Source organism: Pelobates fuscus, chromosome 11 (genome assembly GCF_036172605.1).
Source record: "Pelobates fuscus isolate aPelFus1 chromosome 11, aPelFus1.pri, whole genome shotgun sequence".
Lineage (NCBI taxonomy): Eukaryota > Metazoa > Chordata > Amphibia > Anura > Pelobatidae > Pelobates > Pelobates fuscus.
The window spans coordinates 23,100,577-23,118,541 of record NC_086327.1 but is presented as its reverse complement, the minus strand read 5'-3'; the positions used below and the strand labels follow the sequence as shown (position 1 = coordinate 23,118,541).

The 17,965-nt window shown below is 38.5% G+C and overlaps 1 protein-coding gene across 1 annotated transcript; it reads right to left on the bottom strand.

Moving 5' to 3' along the window:
- Positions 1-4,452: 4,452 nt before the first annotated feature.
- LOC134577287 (fish-egg lectin-like) lies at positions 4,453-15,697 on the bottom strand. The gene is made up of 4 exons (XM_063435980.1): positions 15,644-15,697; positions 13,355-13,582; positions 12,154-12,487; positions 4,453-4,675 (listed from the first exon to the last, which is right to left on the bottom strand). Exons 1-4 carry the CDS (start codon positions 15,690-15,692, stop codon positions 4,519-4,521), a joined length of 768 nt encoding a protein of 255 aa, XP_063292050.1. The 5' UTR covers positions 15,693-15,697; the 3' UTR covers positions 4,453-4,518.
- Positions 15,698-17,965: the final 2,268 nt, after the last annotated feature.

The following is a 17,965-nucleotide window of genomic DNA, read 5'->3' as shown; positions in this document are numbered from 1 at the left end:
GCAGCCCTGAAGGGATCCACCACCTACACCTTTGAAGGCATGACACTAGCCTTCTACGCGGACCTGTCCGGGGAGACCCTACAATGGCGCAGGTCCCTACAACCCCTCACCTCACTGCTGCGGGGCAAGCAAATTACTTACCGCTGGCGCACACCGCGCACGCTACGAATCCAACATGACAACCAGACATACTCCATTTCAGACATCCAGGAAGCAACCGCCTTACTGCCCCAACTGGTCTTACCCACGGAGGGGCTGTCATTCACAGCTGCGCCTGCACAAACAACGGCAGCACCGGGATGGGACCCGACGAAGACGGCCCCCTTCATCCCACGGGGAAAGGGGAAAGCCGCACTTACAGCACCCACCACCTGAGGGCAGATCATAACTCCCCTTCTGCAGGACAATACACCTGGTTTATTGTTGTTACCCTCCCCACCCGAAGGCGAAACGCAACCCAAGGACTGGCCTCTAAGGCCCCTGTAAAGGACTACTGCGAACTTCACAGTTAGAGGTGCCTCAATTACTTGTTGCATACACGTCCGATATATACCGGTACCTTGCACACACGATATTAGGGGGTTCAAATTTCAGGGCATACCCCATATAACACACCCGCAAAAGAAACACCACACAGTCCACCTACAGTAGTTACACTCGCCACCACAGAGACTGGGCCAACTAAAACCCGTCCACTTACTCTTGCTCATACCCCCCTCCCCCTACCCCCGGGTCACAGGGGCTACTAAACCCACATGGCAGGCCAAACGCCACCCGACTTCCTAAGACCACATACATCGGACACCGGGACTGCCATGTTTCCAGGAGATAACTAGCCAAGGCATACACCAGCAAATAAGAGACACACTCACGACTTTACACAACTAGGCCATCGCTCACCATACGACCTACACCTAGCCACCACTTCTTGTATGCCTCCAGAAACAACACAACTTCATTAAATATAAAATTGTGCAGTCTAAGCAAAGCCATATCATTGAACAAAGTTGAATGTTGTTATTGCGCTTGAAACAGCTGTTGTGGCAGTTCAGGCATGTCTGTTACTATTTGCACATGAAAAATAAAGAATTTAAAAAAAAAACTCCACCTATGATACAAAGACCCATCTTAATCTCTTCTATTTTTTCCCAAATTTTCTTTAAGAAGCATACTGGTGCAGAGTTTGGAAGGTATATATTAGTTAACGTATGTATCACCTCATTAATTCTACATATTAATATTAGATATTGTCCCAGGGGATCTGAATATTGAAAAATAATCTCAACTTTTAAATATCATGAGAATAGTATTACAATCCCATTTTGTTTTTATCTGGATTTGAAGCACTAAATAATAAAGGAAAACGTGTACCTTCTAAAGATATTTTTTTGTGTCTGTTTCCAGTGGGTTTCTTGCAAGAGAGCAATGTCAATATGCTCTTTTATCAAAAAGTTTTGAACTATGGATCTCTTTTCAGGAAAGCAGGCAGTGGCTTCCAGCTTTCTCCTATGGTCTCTCTCTGTCCGGGTCACAGCATCGCCGTGAGTGTAAGCGCGGATCCCGTGCGTCACGCGCGTCCTACATCATCGCTCCACCCCCCTATCTCGGACTTAGACAAAATGAGCAAATCATCATCAAGACCACAGACAATGGAGGTAGCTTAGTGGTGATGGACACGACAAAGTATGTGGCTGAATATAAACGACAGTTAGAGGATTGTGAAGTATACAAAAAATTGATGAACGACACTCTAGGGGATATAAGGAAGACTCTGGTCCAAATACTGGACAGATGTAAATTGAGGGGCATATTAACACAAAAAGAATATTAATTTTTAAATGTCAAATTTCCTACAACCCGTGTCTTTTATATCCTCCCAAAGATCCACAAGAATTTAGAAAACCCTCCGGGTAGACTCATAGTGTCTGGCATTATGTCAGTCTCTTACAATGTATCAAAATATATAGACTCATTCTTGCAACCAATTGTTATTAAAACTAAATCTTATCTAAAGGACACTATATCAGGACCCTTCAGGTTTAGAATTTATAGGTATTAAAAATGTTTTTAAAGACTAGAGAGGAGGTGATTTTATCAGAAAAATTGGGCAGGAGGAAATGAAATGGGTATTCTATATGGACACCCTAACCCCTGCCTGGCTCAACATAGATTTTGACCTTTTTAATTTTTTATAATATCTCTAATTTTTCTATATATATCTCCCTCTCTACCCTTTTGAGACATTTTGGGGGGTTTTGTGCCTTAACACTATTTATCCATTGGATTGTATACCAGTCAGTATTCTACAAGTTCCAATCTAGACTTTTTAACATTTTAGACCATTTTCCCCTTCCCCGTATATTTTTATTTTTTAGGATAATTTGGTGTTTATATTTTATGTTCTAAAATATTAATTTGGAAATTAATTAATGGACAGATACAGCTTTAGGACATATTTTTTAAACATGCCTCTCCAATTATTTATTATTTATTTTTGGTCTATAATAGACTTTGTATACAGATAAGAGTAGAATCCCAAAAAAGGAGTATTAGCCTTCTAGGACTACATATGTACACTCTGATGACTAATTATCTTATTGCATTCTAGTAATAAATATTATGTTGATATGATGCATTTAGACAATATGCCCCGTTTTTATTTTAAGCTTCGTTTTTTATTGCTCACTTTGATGCTTCAATCTGGTTTTATTTACCTTCAATGGTCTTATTATTCATAATATATGGACGTTCATGTCAGCGGTGTTTATATTAATATGATGCATGTAGACGATATGCCCCTTGTCCCCTGATGTTTTTATTTGTTTCTTTTTACCTCCAATAAGTTTATTAATCATGATATGTGAACTTTCGTATAGATACCGTTGATTTTTGGAAAGCATGTAAAAGACGATCACAGTAGAACTCACTCATGCTTGAGAAAGCCCCGAGAGGCATTTGGATCCTACGTCCTCAAGGGACTGATCCACCCGGTGCCTAATAGTTTGCGCACCTACAACTTTGGTTTTATATATTTGTATTTTGGGGGTTGTCTATATCAGAACCCCTTGTAGGTTGCTGCATAATTTAAAATACTCGTTTGTAGCAATATTGTGTCAAGTTCCTGTTGCCCCAACTTATTCTGTTTATATTTTGCAAAATAAAGTATATCTTTTACCACTCGTTGCATCCGGTGGCTATATACGGGGAGGCGAAGGAGAATTACCAGCAAACAGAGGGAATGGGGGAATGGGATCTCTATAACATCCCCATACGCCCAAAAATAGAGCCTAATCTTATTGGTTCTTCACTTGTGAGTACATTAACATAAGATCTTACTTACTATTACTCATTTAAACTTACTGTATTGCACTAGGATATAGTTACTTTTATATTTCAGTAGTAGCAAACATTAGTTGATCCAGTGCACCAGAACGTGTATATATCATTGAATTCACACACTCCACCTATTGTGTGTAACTTTTTAAATATGTATCTGGAATGTTGACAGTAATATATTTATTTATACACCATGCTAGTTTTATTGATCTAAGAGATTAAAATGGAAAATATACTGTTTTAACACTACAAGACATGCAGTTCTCCTGCATCTTACAAAGTGGTGGTATGGTCCTCCACCATACAATGCTATCCTACTGAGCCATTTATATCATATATAAATATATAAAGAGTGTTTCATTTTTATTTAAAGTGATTTATGGTATAACGGGCTTTACACTATTATGTTTTAAAGGTGTACACACAGAAGTACAACTATCAATTTTTAAGATAATAGTTTTTTTGTATTTTAGAAGTGGCACTGTTTATATTGCACTTTATTCACATATAAGTGCTCAATTTTTTTGCTTTGACGTCAAAGGTGAATTAAAAAAAATACATAAAACCAGTGTAAGTAAAGGAAAGCTAATTATAATCTTCATTCTCCAGTTTATCCCCAGAATAATGGCAGTACTGGTGGAACTATTTTGCAAACACGTTGGCAACCAGTGTAATACTAATAAACGTAAAAGGTATAAAGTTACAAGCTACTGTCACATTTTCATAGTCGGATCTTTTATTAAATACAAACATAAAGGATAACGCATTCTCACAGCTTGACAAAGTCCTCTGTGAAGGTCGAAATGTTGCACATTCAGTTTTCAATAAATCTACCGCTTTGAAGAAACCTTGAGTGCCTGGACCTACTTTTATTAAATACGGTCATTTGGTAGACCTTGGCCTGGTCAGACTTTATCTCATTATGCATTCTGTTGTTATCTACTTAAAAAAATCCCACTCAACAAGCTTGGTTTTGGTAATGCTATTATTTAAATTTATTTGAAAAGCACAGGTAGTTTTAGCACTTGCCGATAAATTTGATAGTGCTATAGCAGAGATAAAATGTGTTTTACATTTTTCAGACACATTGAAGCACATTGATATCAGGTTTTCTCACAGAATTTTCTTCCCCTAAGATCATTGTAGTTTAAAGCTGGTTTGTCAATCGATGATCACGCAAATTTAGCAGGATGAATCCTCGACTTTACATTTGAATATATCTCCTTGTGTGTTAATCAGCCATAGCAATCCTTCATCATATGAGAGGTGCTTAAAAGGACCATATTTATCCACCAGAGACCACTCAGTCCCAATTGGGTTGAAACTAGAGATTCCTTCTCTGTAGGAAAAAAAAAGGTAAAATTATATTAATTATATTTAGATTTATAAAGCCATATACAGTACCAAGGTTGCATGTGCTGCTCAGCTGAAGACTACAAGTCATTCCCTGTGCCCAACATACAATATAAAAAATAAATTATTGTAGGAAGTAGACATGGCCAGTTTAGTGAATGGTAAGACATAGACAAGAGATATATTAAAAAAGGAAACAATAACTAATGCAATATATCTACTTCATCTACAAGTTTTAATTACAGAATAGTATATACGCTACATTCATGAATTATTGTTTATTTCTGGATGATAGCTCTTTATTTTGCTTCAACACTTTGACACAATAAAAATGAATCAATACTTTAATAATATATCAGTAAATAATATGAATGTATCTGAATGCAGTAACACATAGAAACTAGTGAACATCTGACACCTAGTTAAAGGGACACTGTAGGCACCCAGACCACTTCTGCTCATTGGAGTGGTCTGGGTGCCAACTCCCACTACCCTTAACCCTGCAAGTGTAATTATTGCAGTTTTTCATAAACTGCAATATTTACATTGCAGGGTTAACTCCACCTCTAGTGGCTGTCTATTAGACAGCCACTAGAGGTCACTTCCTGGGTTCTAGCACAGGTTTCCTGTGCTAGAGCGTCGCTGGACGTCCTCGGGCTGTGTGAGGACCTCCAGCGTCGCTCAAAACCCCATAGGAAAGCATTGAAATGATTTTTCAATGCTTTCCTATGGGGAGACGTAATACGCATGCGCGGAATTTCCGCGCATGCGCATTAGGTCTCCTCGGCCGGTGAGCGAGATCAGTCTCGCCCACCGGCCGACGTAATCACTAGGAGGAGCGTCGCGGAGGTGGAGACAGCGGCGAGGGACATCGCCGCTGTCCCAGGTAAGTCACTGAAGGGGTTTTCACCCCTTCAGTAACCGGGGATTGGTGGGTGGGAGGGAGAGGGACCCTCCAGTGCCAGAAAAACAGATCGTTTTTCTGGCACTGGAGTTTCCCTTTAAGATTATCATCTGCATTCTATTGGCGGAGAAAGGGTTTATTCTGATTACTAAATAGCAATTGCTCCTTTGAATTCCATAGGACAATTTATTTCCAATAAGCAGTGTAAATCCTTAGTTTAGTAAGTCAATCAAGCTCTATTTGTGTGGAACAATGGCTGAAATTTAGTGATGGGCTTAAAACAATACGGCCATATGGTGAAACTGAATCTGATATAGGCGATTTTAAGTAGCCTTATAAAATATAAAACTGTATTTTTATGTGTGTGCTGTTCCTTTTTCTGAATTATGACATGAACAAATGCCTCAAGGCAAAGCTAATCCCACAGTTCCAGAGTTTTGTACTATTCAAAACACTGGAACTAATACAAAATTATGTAATGATATGATACTCAATCCAAGTTAGAGACAATAGCCAAGTAAAGGAGTACAGATAGTAGAATAGTCAATTGTAGCCAAGATCAAAACCAGATAGACATTAAGAGATGTAAAATCTGATGGCGCTATATCAATAATAAAATAATAATAATAATAATATAATGCCCTATTGGAAACCACAATACAACCACAGCAGGGCATAGACCTAACAAACTCTTTATAGTATGGATCTTGAATTAGGAAACCACGCCGGCTTTAACGTACTGAAGATATAGATATTAACTATGCATGATGTCATGCTGCATCATAAAACGAGAGACTCCACAAACACCCTGCAGCCCTCCCCCAGGCTGTGTTTTAGGAATCAAGAGACAAGGAACCCTGACAGTCAATTAGTTCTTCTGAAGAGGTTGAAACTTCTGAGGAAGTGCGCTGAAGACACAAAACTCATAAGCGTCTTCTTCTCTGTTTCCTGCTCTGTGCACTGGCTATACCACTATGCTGTAATGATAATTTTATTATTGGATGAAATAAATGTTAAAGCGATGACCACATTTCCAGTGCCAGGACTCCTGTGCTGAAGCCACCTCTTTGCCATAGAAGATGTCAGCATGCCTGCTGAGGTCTTCCATGATCTGCTCCAATCCAATGATGCTCAAAGAGCACCGGGCCACTGCACCCAGACCACTTTATTCAGACTTACTTTAGTGGTCCTTAAACTGTATTTACTCTATATTTTCATTATACTTGAATGCAGATATTCTATTTTATTCTGCGCAATTTTAGAATGTTGCACAGCTAGTAATGCCATCAGGTTCCTTGCAAATACAGATAACTACAATTTTAGACCTTGTATGACATTTTGATAAAGGACAATATTTACTGTCTAAAGCTTTTGATTCACTTATTTTAAATACATGTTGTACTCATATTTTTCAAATAAAAAGTGCTTGTAGTGAAGGGGTTAAACATTGCCATTACGGGGCGGAGCCTGACCTTGCACCGGACCAGACGTGTGGTGTGCTAGCTCCTGCACATTTGGCCATTTTTGGGGTGCTCAACCCAGCCAATCAGCGATTATTCTAGATAAAAATGCACTACCACTACTAGGGATAGCTGAACAAGCAAATACAGCTCTTATTTGACTCCTAACTCCCCGAGAGCCAGAGAAACGTGGTTGTAGCCTACAGGTGACAACACGGTGGAGAAGCGGTTGATCTCCCTGCTCTTCAGTCAACTGCTGGACACTCCTACCCCCCCATTGGACCGGCGGGGTTATCTCAGTCGCCACTGGGGCTCCAAGAACTGGTGTAGTGCACTTGCCTCATAGTCAGAGCCGTGCTCCAACCGCATCTCAACTGCTTCACTCAACTAAAATGGCTCCCGAGCCCCGACCCAACAGACAGAGTATGAGCCCATCCCAAATGTCTTAATGCGGTACTACTGAGATGACCCTGCAGCACCTGGACGATATCTTCAAGGCCTTCTGGGGCAAGCTACGGAAGCAAATAAGGGCCTCCCAATTTAAGGCACATCAGTGTACCGGAGACTGGTGAAATCTCCTGGCGAGCACCAAATAAACCAGCTTGCATTGCTCCAGACGCCTTCGTTCCTGGGTCGAGAGTCTCACGAGGACATATTCCTTCGCATTGGCCACACAGGCCGAAGATGGCCCGCAACCTGCGGCACCTACCACCCTGATCCTCTGCGACCCTTGCAGGGGAAAGGCTTGGCACCTGTGCAAGAAGTCTGAGACAGGCCTGGGGCTGGGAGGAGGTTCTACCCTGGCGCTGCGACATGCCTGCTTACCAAAATCTACTGCTTTGCTGGGCCAACCTAGCCACTAATAGGGATTGGCAGACCTGGGCCCTGGGACTACCGCTTAAGCTGTGCATATATCATCTCCATTATGCGGGCAGCTGCCACTGGAATTATATTATTGATGCACAGTGTGTCATTACTCTTGTTTCACAACTTTTTTTTATACTCTCTAAATTTAGGAGAGAGTTTCATTGATCCCTTTCAAGGCTTTTCTGAAATGCTTTAAAACCCAAATGATTATCAATGATGGAATATAGCAAATATACATAAAACAAGGTCCACATAATTTTTTCCATTCTATAGATTCCAGTTCTTGTATTAGATGCATTGTCTCTCAATAAAAAATAGCAGATTGCACATATTTTTGAGAGAAAAAAAATTACGTTATTTTTTTTTTGCAATATAGGGTGTAGTCAAAGAGTGTAGAGCACCACGTCCATGACAAGTTATGCCAATATTTTAATGGATTTTTGGGAGAATGAATATATTTGGGATGAAGAATATTTGGACATGGCCTCGGTGTTCTGGCACCAATACATTGATGATGTTCTGGTGATTTAACAAAGACTTAGAAAAGTCTCTTGGGAATTTCATCCAATAGTCAAATGCTTGCACAGCTGAAAAGAGATATGCGTACATCAAGTCTAGCCTTTCCTACATTTGTTTTTGCTGCTGATCAAAATGTGTCAAAAAATCCAGTTTGAAGTGCTTCCCTGAATATCATGTTTTTGCAAGTATTTATCCAATTGCTGTTTAAACATCTGTATAGACTCTGATAAAAGAATGTCACATCCTTGTTGTTTTTACTCTCAAATACACTTTCCTTTAACTGAGACTAAATTTAACTTCTTCCAATCTAAATGTGTGATCTTGTGTTCTATGTATAGTCCTATTTATTAATTGCTTTCCAGACAACGGTTTGTATTGGCTCCGACTATATTTGTATAAACCAATCATATCCCATCTGAGGCACTGTTTTTCCAAACGAAAGAGATTGAAATTTTAAAAAATTGAAATTTAACCTTTCTTCATACTTAAAATGCTCCATTCCTTTTATTAAAAATTTTAACCTGCCTTTTCACTTTTTCTAGTGTCACAATATCCTACTTTACAACATGTGCCCAAAATTGCGCAAGGTGTGGTCTTACCAGTGATCTATAAAAAGGCAAAATTATATTTTCATCCTGAGAATGAACGCCTCTATTTATACATCAAATCATCAATAAGAATTATTTTTCCCTAACCTTCACCCCCAATTATGGGAAGGAGCAAATAGATTTTTTAGATCTTCAATTTACATGGAATTGAATCAAATCAAAACAAAAACGTATTTCAAACTTACTGATACTAATAGTTATAATGCGAAAAACAGCAGTCCCCATCCACGCTGGTTAACCTCAGTACCCAAGTGTCATTTTACTCAAATTCAACATGGTTGTACTGAGGAGACATTCTATTATTAGAAGCTCAAAGTCTAGCAAGAGGATACTTTGAGACAGATGTAGACAAAGACATTATGATTGTTGGAAATAAAAAGGGAGAAGACTTGTTGATGAAACAACTAAATGATCGATTTCAATTTTCTTTCATTTCTCAATATGATTAAGCAGTATTTGGAATGAGAACAGTTTGTTTTAAAATATTGCCCTCTGCTATTGGAAGACAGATTTTTCGGATCCTACATTCCCCAGGAACCCTTGATTATTTTCAAGAGGGATGAAAATTTGAAAAATAAATTAGAACCAAGCACTTTTAAAAGGACTAAATTTTAAAATTAAAAACCATATTAATTGCTTCACTACCCATGTTGTGTACCTCTTAAATTGTCAGTGGAGTGCACAATATATTGGTAAAATTGGACTTACCTTAGATTAAAAGTCAGTTTATTAGAGGATGTAAGCAATTAAAGATGAAAATTCAATAAACATTTAGTATCTTTACAATGTAATACTTGCCGAAACTTGTAAAGGCTTCTCTTAGATTAACCCCTTCCCGACCGTGGACGTATCAGGTACGTCTGGCAAAAAACGGTCCATAATGACCTTGGACGTACCTGGTACGCCCGCAGCTATTTTGAGCGCTGGAAGCTCTGATAGTATTGCAGTGATGTTCTGCAAGTGCTGAGTGCCTCGAGGGGTCCTGGCACTCAGTGCATATATAATAATATATATAAAAAAATAAATATAAAATAAATAAAATTATCAAAATTACCCCTCCCCCCCTTTCTAAAGGCAGTGAATCATGGGGCTTCTGGGGGTGTCCCTAGCCTGCCTCATCATAAGGGGCAGGCTGGGGTCATCCAATCACAGCTTGCCCCATTAGCAATTTCATCCCAAGTGTGTTCCCCATTTCTATGATTAGTGTGGATCTGCCTCCCTCTCTTCACTTGTGTTTTAGTGAGAGAGGAAGAGAGATCTGTGGTTTAGCTAGAGATATTTAGAGATATTTAGGTATTTTTAGATAGGGATTTGTAAAATCTTGAGACCCAAAGGCTCTTTTCAGAGCCACTAACCCCTGTCTTGACAGTGATCACTATAATCACTGGCTCTTGCACAGCAGCACTTTTTTGCTGTTTGTACATTATTTTTAGGGGTTCATTTTTTTGTGATTTTTTTTTTGTGAGACCCAAAAGCTCTTTTCAGAACTACTGGGACATGGGTGCATGATGGCCAGCTGTGTTTTTTTTTTCCATTTTTCATCATATTTTACTTTTTTTTTTTAAAGTAAATTATATAATATGATGAAAATAATGGTATCTTTAGAATGACCATTTAATAGCGAGAAAAGCGGTATATAATATGTGTGGGTACAGTAAATGTGTAAGAGGCAAATTATATCTAAACACAACCACTGCAGAAATGTAAAAAGAGCCCTGGTCCTTAACGGTAATAAAATTGTAAAATGACCTGGTCACTAAGGGGTTACAGAGGAGGTGATATCATATCATATGAACCTAAGAAGGAGAGGAGGGTACTCCATGTAGTCAAAGGGGTTATATATTGATTTTGACATGGTTTGCTTTTTATAATTTATCATTATATTTATTTTTATTTTGTTTTCATTCCTTTTCACTCATATTTAGTTATGTGCTCTGTTTCATCATTTCCTTATATATATATATATATATATATATATATATATATATATAGATATATATATCTATCTATATATATATATATATATATATATATATATATACATACACACACACACACATTTTTTTATTCATACCTTTTTACTAATTCATATTTTTTCACACATTTTTCATCTATTTTTCAATAAATCTGTTTTACACAGTAGTCATTGTTTCCTCCTGTGTGACGTGTTGCTATATTATGCCTTTGTATATATATCCTTGACAATTTAGTTTATTATCAAATTCAGAATTTCATTCTCTTTTTTGAGTAGTTATTTTTAATTAAGACAAATATATGTATTATATGCTACCCCTTAGAACACTGAGAGACGTTGTGAACGCAAATGTCTTAACTAGTTCCAGGTTCATAGAGCACATGACAACATATGTCTTAGTCCGTGCAGTGCATGATGGCAGACGCCTCACCAATGGGAACTTAAACAATGAATAAGGCATAGAAGAAGCAGAATAGAAGGAACTGATCAATTCACATTGGCTGAATAACGGAGGATGTCATTGCACCCAATAGTTTTGGCCAAATAGGACTTTTTAAGGGCGCGAAGTTTGAAAAAGAAAATATCTCAATTTTCCCCTGGAAAGGTCAGTGCAGACGAAAAGTGTTGGGGAGCTGAGGCACTTAATTTGATTTTAAGATCTTTTATTGTTTTATATTGTTTTTATATATTCCTTATGGTTGGTGTATATTCTGATTATTAACATCATCCGAGGAGTCCGTGCGGTTGTCTACTTATACCATGTAAATGGTGTCAAGTACATTGTATTCATATCTCTGCATGTGCTTATTATATTAAAGCCTATCTGTTTTTATTCATTACACACTATGTTGCATTTTATTCTTCTTTGAGTGACTTAGCAATCCAAGAAAACCTGGATCTGATGTCTAATGCCTACATTGTGGGAGATACGTCTAAAATAATCTAGCTCTGTGAGTGCAATCTGAAGATTTAATTTATTAGGTAATGATCCAATACTACTCTATGATTTGTATGCTTTTTGTCTGTGGATTTCCTTTTTGTTTTTGATTAACCTGTATGTACCTGGGAACATAGTTCAGTAACTGCCGTGCAGTTATAATTTCTATATATTTCCTACAAGAGAAGATTTACCTTTTGTATACGTTGCCAATGATGTTGATTCCGTACACTGATCCATCTGTGCCAACTTCCACCATAACCATTTGTCCTGCCACCTGTTTCCATGCACTGCCTTTGCAATCATTTGGACTCACATTCAGACGGTAAAATATAGTATTTGCACTGGTCACACCCCAGCAACCATAGCGACCACAGCTGTAATACTTCACGCTTCCATCTAACTGAACGAAGGTGACAGCCGTCCCCGTGGAGATAGTGGAATCCTGGTTCAGGCAAAAAACTCTTTCATCGATGTTCACACCTCCCAGGTATTTGTAACCCCCTGCATCCATCTGTTTAAGGAGTCCTATAAGAAACCAACAGCAGACGATAACATACAATTAAAGCATATCTAACATGTATACTGCCTTAAATGTGATATAAAAAGCAGTATAATTATATTATTATAAATATTAATAATTGTCAATTTATAACACATGAATAAACTGGCAAACACTTAAAGATCTTCGACATTTTATCAAGGCTTGATAAAAGCCCTTATTCGAGTAGATTCATTGCTGGAAGGTGACAAATAAAACTGCTGATTTGGGAATTTGTATGTGCCGAATATGCATTTTGGTATTGTTTCAACAGAATAAGAACTCTGTGAAGATTGACCCTGTGCTGGAATAAAGATTAGTTTTAGAGAAATATTATTTTATTTAAAGAACAGAGAGAAGGGCCCCTGAATCTGAACACTAAAGTGAACACTCTAGCATTTAAAATGAATATATGTAATTTTAACATTACCTTTAAAAGGCCTTATACATTGACACTACTGATGTTTTATCAGAAATGATACAAAAAAACAGAAATAAAAAAAACAAGCATTTCTAAGGTGGGCTTTAGAGGATAGAGCCCCTGATGTAGACTAGAGCCTCAGTTCCCCTCAGGATAGTGCCTAGAGCAGATAAGCAGGACTGTATTGTTGAAGAGCTGATCTTTAAATAATATGATACAACTACTTCCCTCCACCACACAGTTCTGCAGAGCTATGAGAGTTGGCCTCTGATCTCACTCTGCAAGCAGCAGACCATGGCTGTTTTTGAAGCAGGAGGTGTAACCCTGACTGGCATTACACACCTCCTTGGGAAACTGTGTCTTTCTTCCCATCTTTTTCAACACACAGATTTTATTTTTCTAATTTTGTTTTTAAAATACTGGTTCCACTTACCTGTTGTTTGCACCCAGTCGCCATTCTGAAACTTAAAGATTCTGAGCTGTCTGTCTACGCCCCAAACACCGGCTGGACCAACACTCACATGCATCAGTTTTCCTGGAACCTGTACCCAGTCATTCCCACTGAAACGGAATATGCTATCGTCATCGGTGACCCCATAAACCTGTCCGGCTCCAGCATCCAACTGCCTCAGTTTCCCAGGTACCAGTGTACATCGGAAGCCTGGGTGTAAACAGAAAGAGCAGTGGGTGTATACAATATGAAATGGGCAAGCCCTATATTTTCCCTGTAACTATCCAAAACACCATAAAACCTGTATGGGTTGGTTCAGTTGTACACAGGAGACTTTGCTGAACATAAGTATGAGTGTTTTTAAACAGTAAAATTTATAATGACGATGATATCATTGGTGAAAGTGCAGTTTTGTGTGAAAAATGCAAAAAACAAATAAGAATGCTAAATTTTGCCAGGGTTAGTGACAAAGTGGCGGCCAAAATAGACTGGATATAGCCCAGTTTGAATGCCCTGGGTTGTCTACTTTTTCAAATGGTATGCCAAGATGGGGGTAATTCTCATTCCCAGTCTGCCATATGGTCTGAAAGGCAACATAACCAATCTTTGAGATTTGAATGTGTAAAAACTTAAATGGGCAAGCCTTATATTTGACTCTGTTACTAGACATGTGCATGAATACGATTTCGTCCGAAAATTCTTTTTTTTTTTTTTTCCGTAAACAAAAGCCCTACAAACAAAGTATAAATGAAAGGGTAAATGCCAAATGCATTACCTTTTCATTTTGTTTCGTTCGTTTAGTAGACTCCGTGCTGCAGGGGAATAAACCCCCACAGCGGCTGCCAAAATAAACTGGGCATACCCCATTTTGAAAAACACTGTCTTTTATTGCAGTAAAAGCTAACACTATTATGACATTCACAGTTAAAATGCTGTGCAAAACTTGAAAAATGTCATTTCTTAATTTCTCAAACATTTTTTAGCTTTTATTTATATTAAATTATGTTTCATATCTAAATATTTGATGTGAAATGAGAGCCACGTTTCTCCTGAACAAAATTATATATAATAAGTGTGGATGCACTTAATATGAAAGGTAAATTATGGTTGAACAGACATATAGTCAAATTCCCGGTTTTGTTTTAAACTGTCCCTAAGGGGTTAAACCATTTGTAAATTTACTATAAACTTGGTCAGATTGCATTGTGGGACACACTTCTGTACTAGATGAGTTTCTTCAGCCTCCCCTACCCTCCCTCACCCTCTCCCTCTCCCTTCCAAACACACTCACCGTGCTCTGTTTCAGACTAGTGCACAAATAGCAGAAATAGGACATCATTGTGAAGCGGCAGAAAAGAGTAACCGGACACAGGAGCCTGTACTGCATGAATCACACTGATCAGACTTCTCTTCTCCCCCTGTCAGAATGTTGCAAGGCAAAGAGTTCTTCCAACTGTATATGTGTAAATGTGTCAGTTATGCCTGATGCACGTATTCAGCATTCCTAAGGATAGGACAAATCAGTGTGCCCCTGGAGTGGGTGTGGAAAGTATAAATAATATTCACCTGCTTTTTTCAGACTGCAGAGTGAGGCAACTGTCTCATTTATGGCTAAAGCTATTGAATGAGAGTTGTCTCAAAGTAGTGCATGTTGGTTTCATAAAAATTAGATGTTTTACATAAAGTTTATTCCCTTCTGCCTTCACCCTTTCCCTTACCGTGGCCAGGGAGAGGGGAATCCTTGGTGCTCCGATCAGTCGGTGTAGATGTCATTTGCTATTTCCTCTGGTGCAGTCAACACTTGCTGTTTTCTCTGACTGACACCACATAATGTTTCATGTTTCAGAGGGTTGTCATGGTAGCCCATGGCAACACTTTGATATAATTGTGGAACACCCAGGATTTTGAGGGAGATCTTTGCTCTGCCCACTGGCTGGGGAGCGACACAGCTCCCTCTTTGTGCCGGCAGTGGGCCTATTTTTCGGATATAGACCTGGAGCAACACTTGAACTCAATCAGGCCATATCGTAAGACAGCCCTGTTGGCACAGACTAAAACTCTATGTTGGAGAAAACAGGAGGACTTGCAAAGGCTGCAGGCTTTTGCCAGCTTTATTTTCATATTTCCCCCAAAGAAAAAAAGAAATGCAGAAAAGAAATCATACATGGAGAGCTCCCTTACTAACCTGTTAAGACATATTTGTTTTTAAGAGTTTTCCTTTATATTATACATTATAATATTGCTTGAAATAATAATGCTAAATTTTGTTACCTGCAGCGATACCCAAGAACATCAAGATCAGGCAGATGTAGACTTTCATCTTGTCAGTAGGATGAGTTAGCTAATAAGTAAAGCTAGTCGAAAAGTACACAATTTATATAGCTGCTGGCTGGCACTCCTCCCTTAACAAAGCCTATGTCACCAAGTCTGATTGACAGGTACTTCAACAGCTTAACCCCTTCACTGTCATGTGGCTGGCAAAAAAACATCATCTCCAGATTCCAATTATTGTCAGTGTCCTGGAAAGTCTAGAATGCACACTATTTAATTAAAATTTATCAAATAATGAAGTTAAAGATAAGAAAACCGTGTTGTATATAAATAACATTACTGATTATGTAATATAGACATTTTCTATATGCTATTATGCTCTCACATGCTTACCTAAAAAGAGAGTAACCAAGAGAGTTCTGCTGGCTCAGGTGTCCATGTCAAGATATGCATCAGATCGTAGGGAAGCAGGGAAATCTGTGGTCTCCTGGAACAAACCATTCATAGAGAAGAAGTGAGAAACTAGACCTTTTTGGTTTCTACTATAACAGTAGACCAAATACGAGGGGCTACATGGGGACTATAGATGGATAAAATATGGTCATCTACAATAACACCAAAACAGCTGGTTACACAATGTTTGATCATAGTCAAAAGGGAACTATTGTCAAAACTGGAAATGAACTACACAAACTATCATACATGAGTCATGAGGAGAAAGAGACTCCCATACTCGCACCTATATATATATAGATGGTTGCCAACCTTCATCTGTGCCCCAAGATGACATAAAGGCAGATATAACAGAGATGATAGAAAACCCAACAGTTCTTTTGATCACCGGATAAGACTACCAGTGATCACAGGAACACTGCCACCAGACAGTATGCAAGCAGCTGTTAATGAGGCACTATCTACAATTCCAAATAAAAACACACAAAATTAATCCCTGCACTCAGATTTCCACTACTAATGAAGCAATGGCTTCGTTAGCCCAATTACTTTGGAAAGAAATGCTGTGTACTATTCCAAGCCCATATGCATATTTAAATAAAAGGAGTGGTATTTTTTTTTTAAAGCCATACACACTTTATACAGAAGCAAATACATAAAAAGTTCTATGCTTAAACCCTACTCCCCTACTATTCCTGGGCAGCAGTGTTAATAAGTGTGGGGTAAGGGTTTATAAAAATATCCCTTTTTGTCTCATTTTATTTTTGCTGAAAGCAGCAGGTGATTTGTCAGTGTGGGACTCACCTAAAAGGTATGCCTTGAGAAAGCAGGTGAGGTTGCACGTTAATGGCCATTGGAGTGATACTAAATAATCTCCAGTTATTTAAATGTGCATAGGGATTGGCGATAATGCATAGGTCAGCTAAGCAAAGGTTGATGTCACTGGTAACCAGACGGAGCAGATACACCCGAGAAGCAGAGGATAGGACAGGGGTAGGCAAACACAAAGCACAGAGGTCCAGTGGCTCCTATAACTGAAAGCAGGACACTGCATTATCCCTGAACAGGAACCAGTCACCATCACAGCAGGAGATATCCAACAACAAGTCGCCCACACAAAGAGATGGTCAGCACCGGAACCTGACATGACCCACATGTACTGGATAAAGAAACTAGCTAAAATAATTCTTCTAAAAAAAATTAAACATTTTTTAGGTGGATCCAAATTTATTCATGTTGCATTTCAGTTTCGACAATTTTTGTATATGCAAAGGATTCAGTAAAAATGATTCAAATGAACTAAAAAAAGGCATGCAAATAGGCCAATCAGTGTACTGCAATATATATATATATATATATATATATATATATATATATAATATAAATATAATTATATATTTTTCAGTACACCGAAAGGTGCATGTACCACCTACCTACTGATTGTTACAGACCATGTACACCACTTTATGGCCATGTTGTTCCCTGATTGCAGTGACATATTTCAGCAGGATAATGTGGCCTGCCACGTTGCAAATATTTTTGAGGAACATGATGAAGAGTTCAAGGTGTTGCCATGGCCTTGAAATTCCACATATCTCCATATGATTGAGCATCTGTGAAATGTGCTGCAACAAAAAATCCAAGGTTATAATTCTTGTAGTTGGTATACTAGCCCATTCATCTTGGCAAAATGCCTCCAGGTCATGCAAAGTCTTTGGTCGTCTTGTATGAACCGCACGTTTGAGATCTCCCCAGAATGGGGCTCGATGGTATTAAGGTTAGGAGACTGTGATGGCCACCCCAGAACTTTCACCTTTTTTCGCCTTTATCCTCTAGAGGGTTAAACCTCACCTTGTGCTTAGATTCATC

Bases quoted from the DNA above. Each gene is read 5' to 3' on its own strand.
- LOC134577287 (XM_063435980.1), bottom strand. From the start codon at position 15,692: ATGAAAGTCTACATCTGCCTGATCTTGATGTTCTTGGGTATCGCTGCA. The intron at 12,488-13,354 runs GTAAGTGGAACC...GGTTTCTTATAG, and splicing joins CGACTGGGTGCAAACAACAG to GACTCCTTAAACAGATGGAT. The intron at 4,676-12,153 runs GTAAATCTTCTC...TTTTTCCTACAG, and splicing joins ATTGGCAACGTATACAAAAG to AGAAGGAATCTCTAGTTTCA.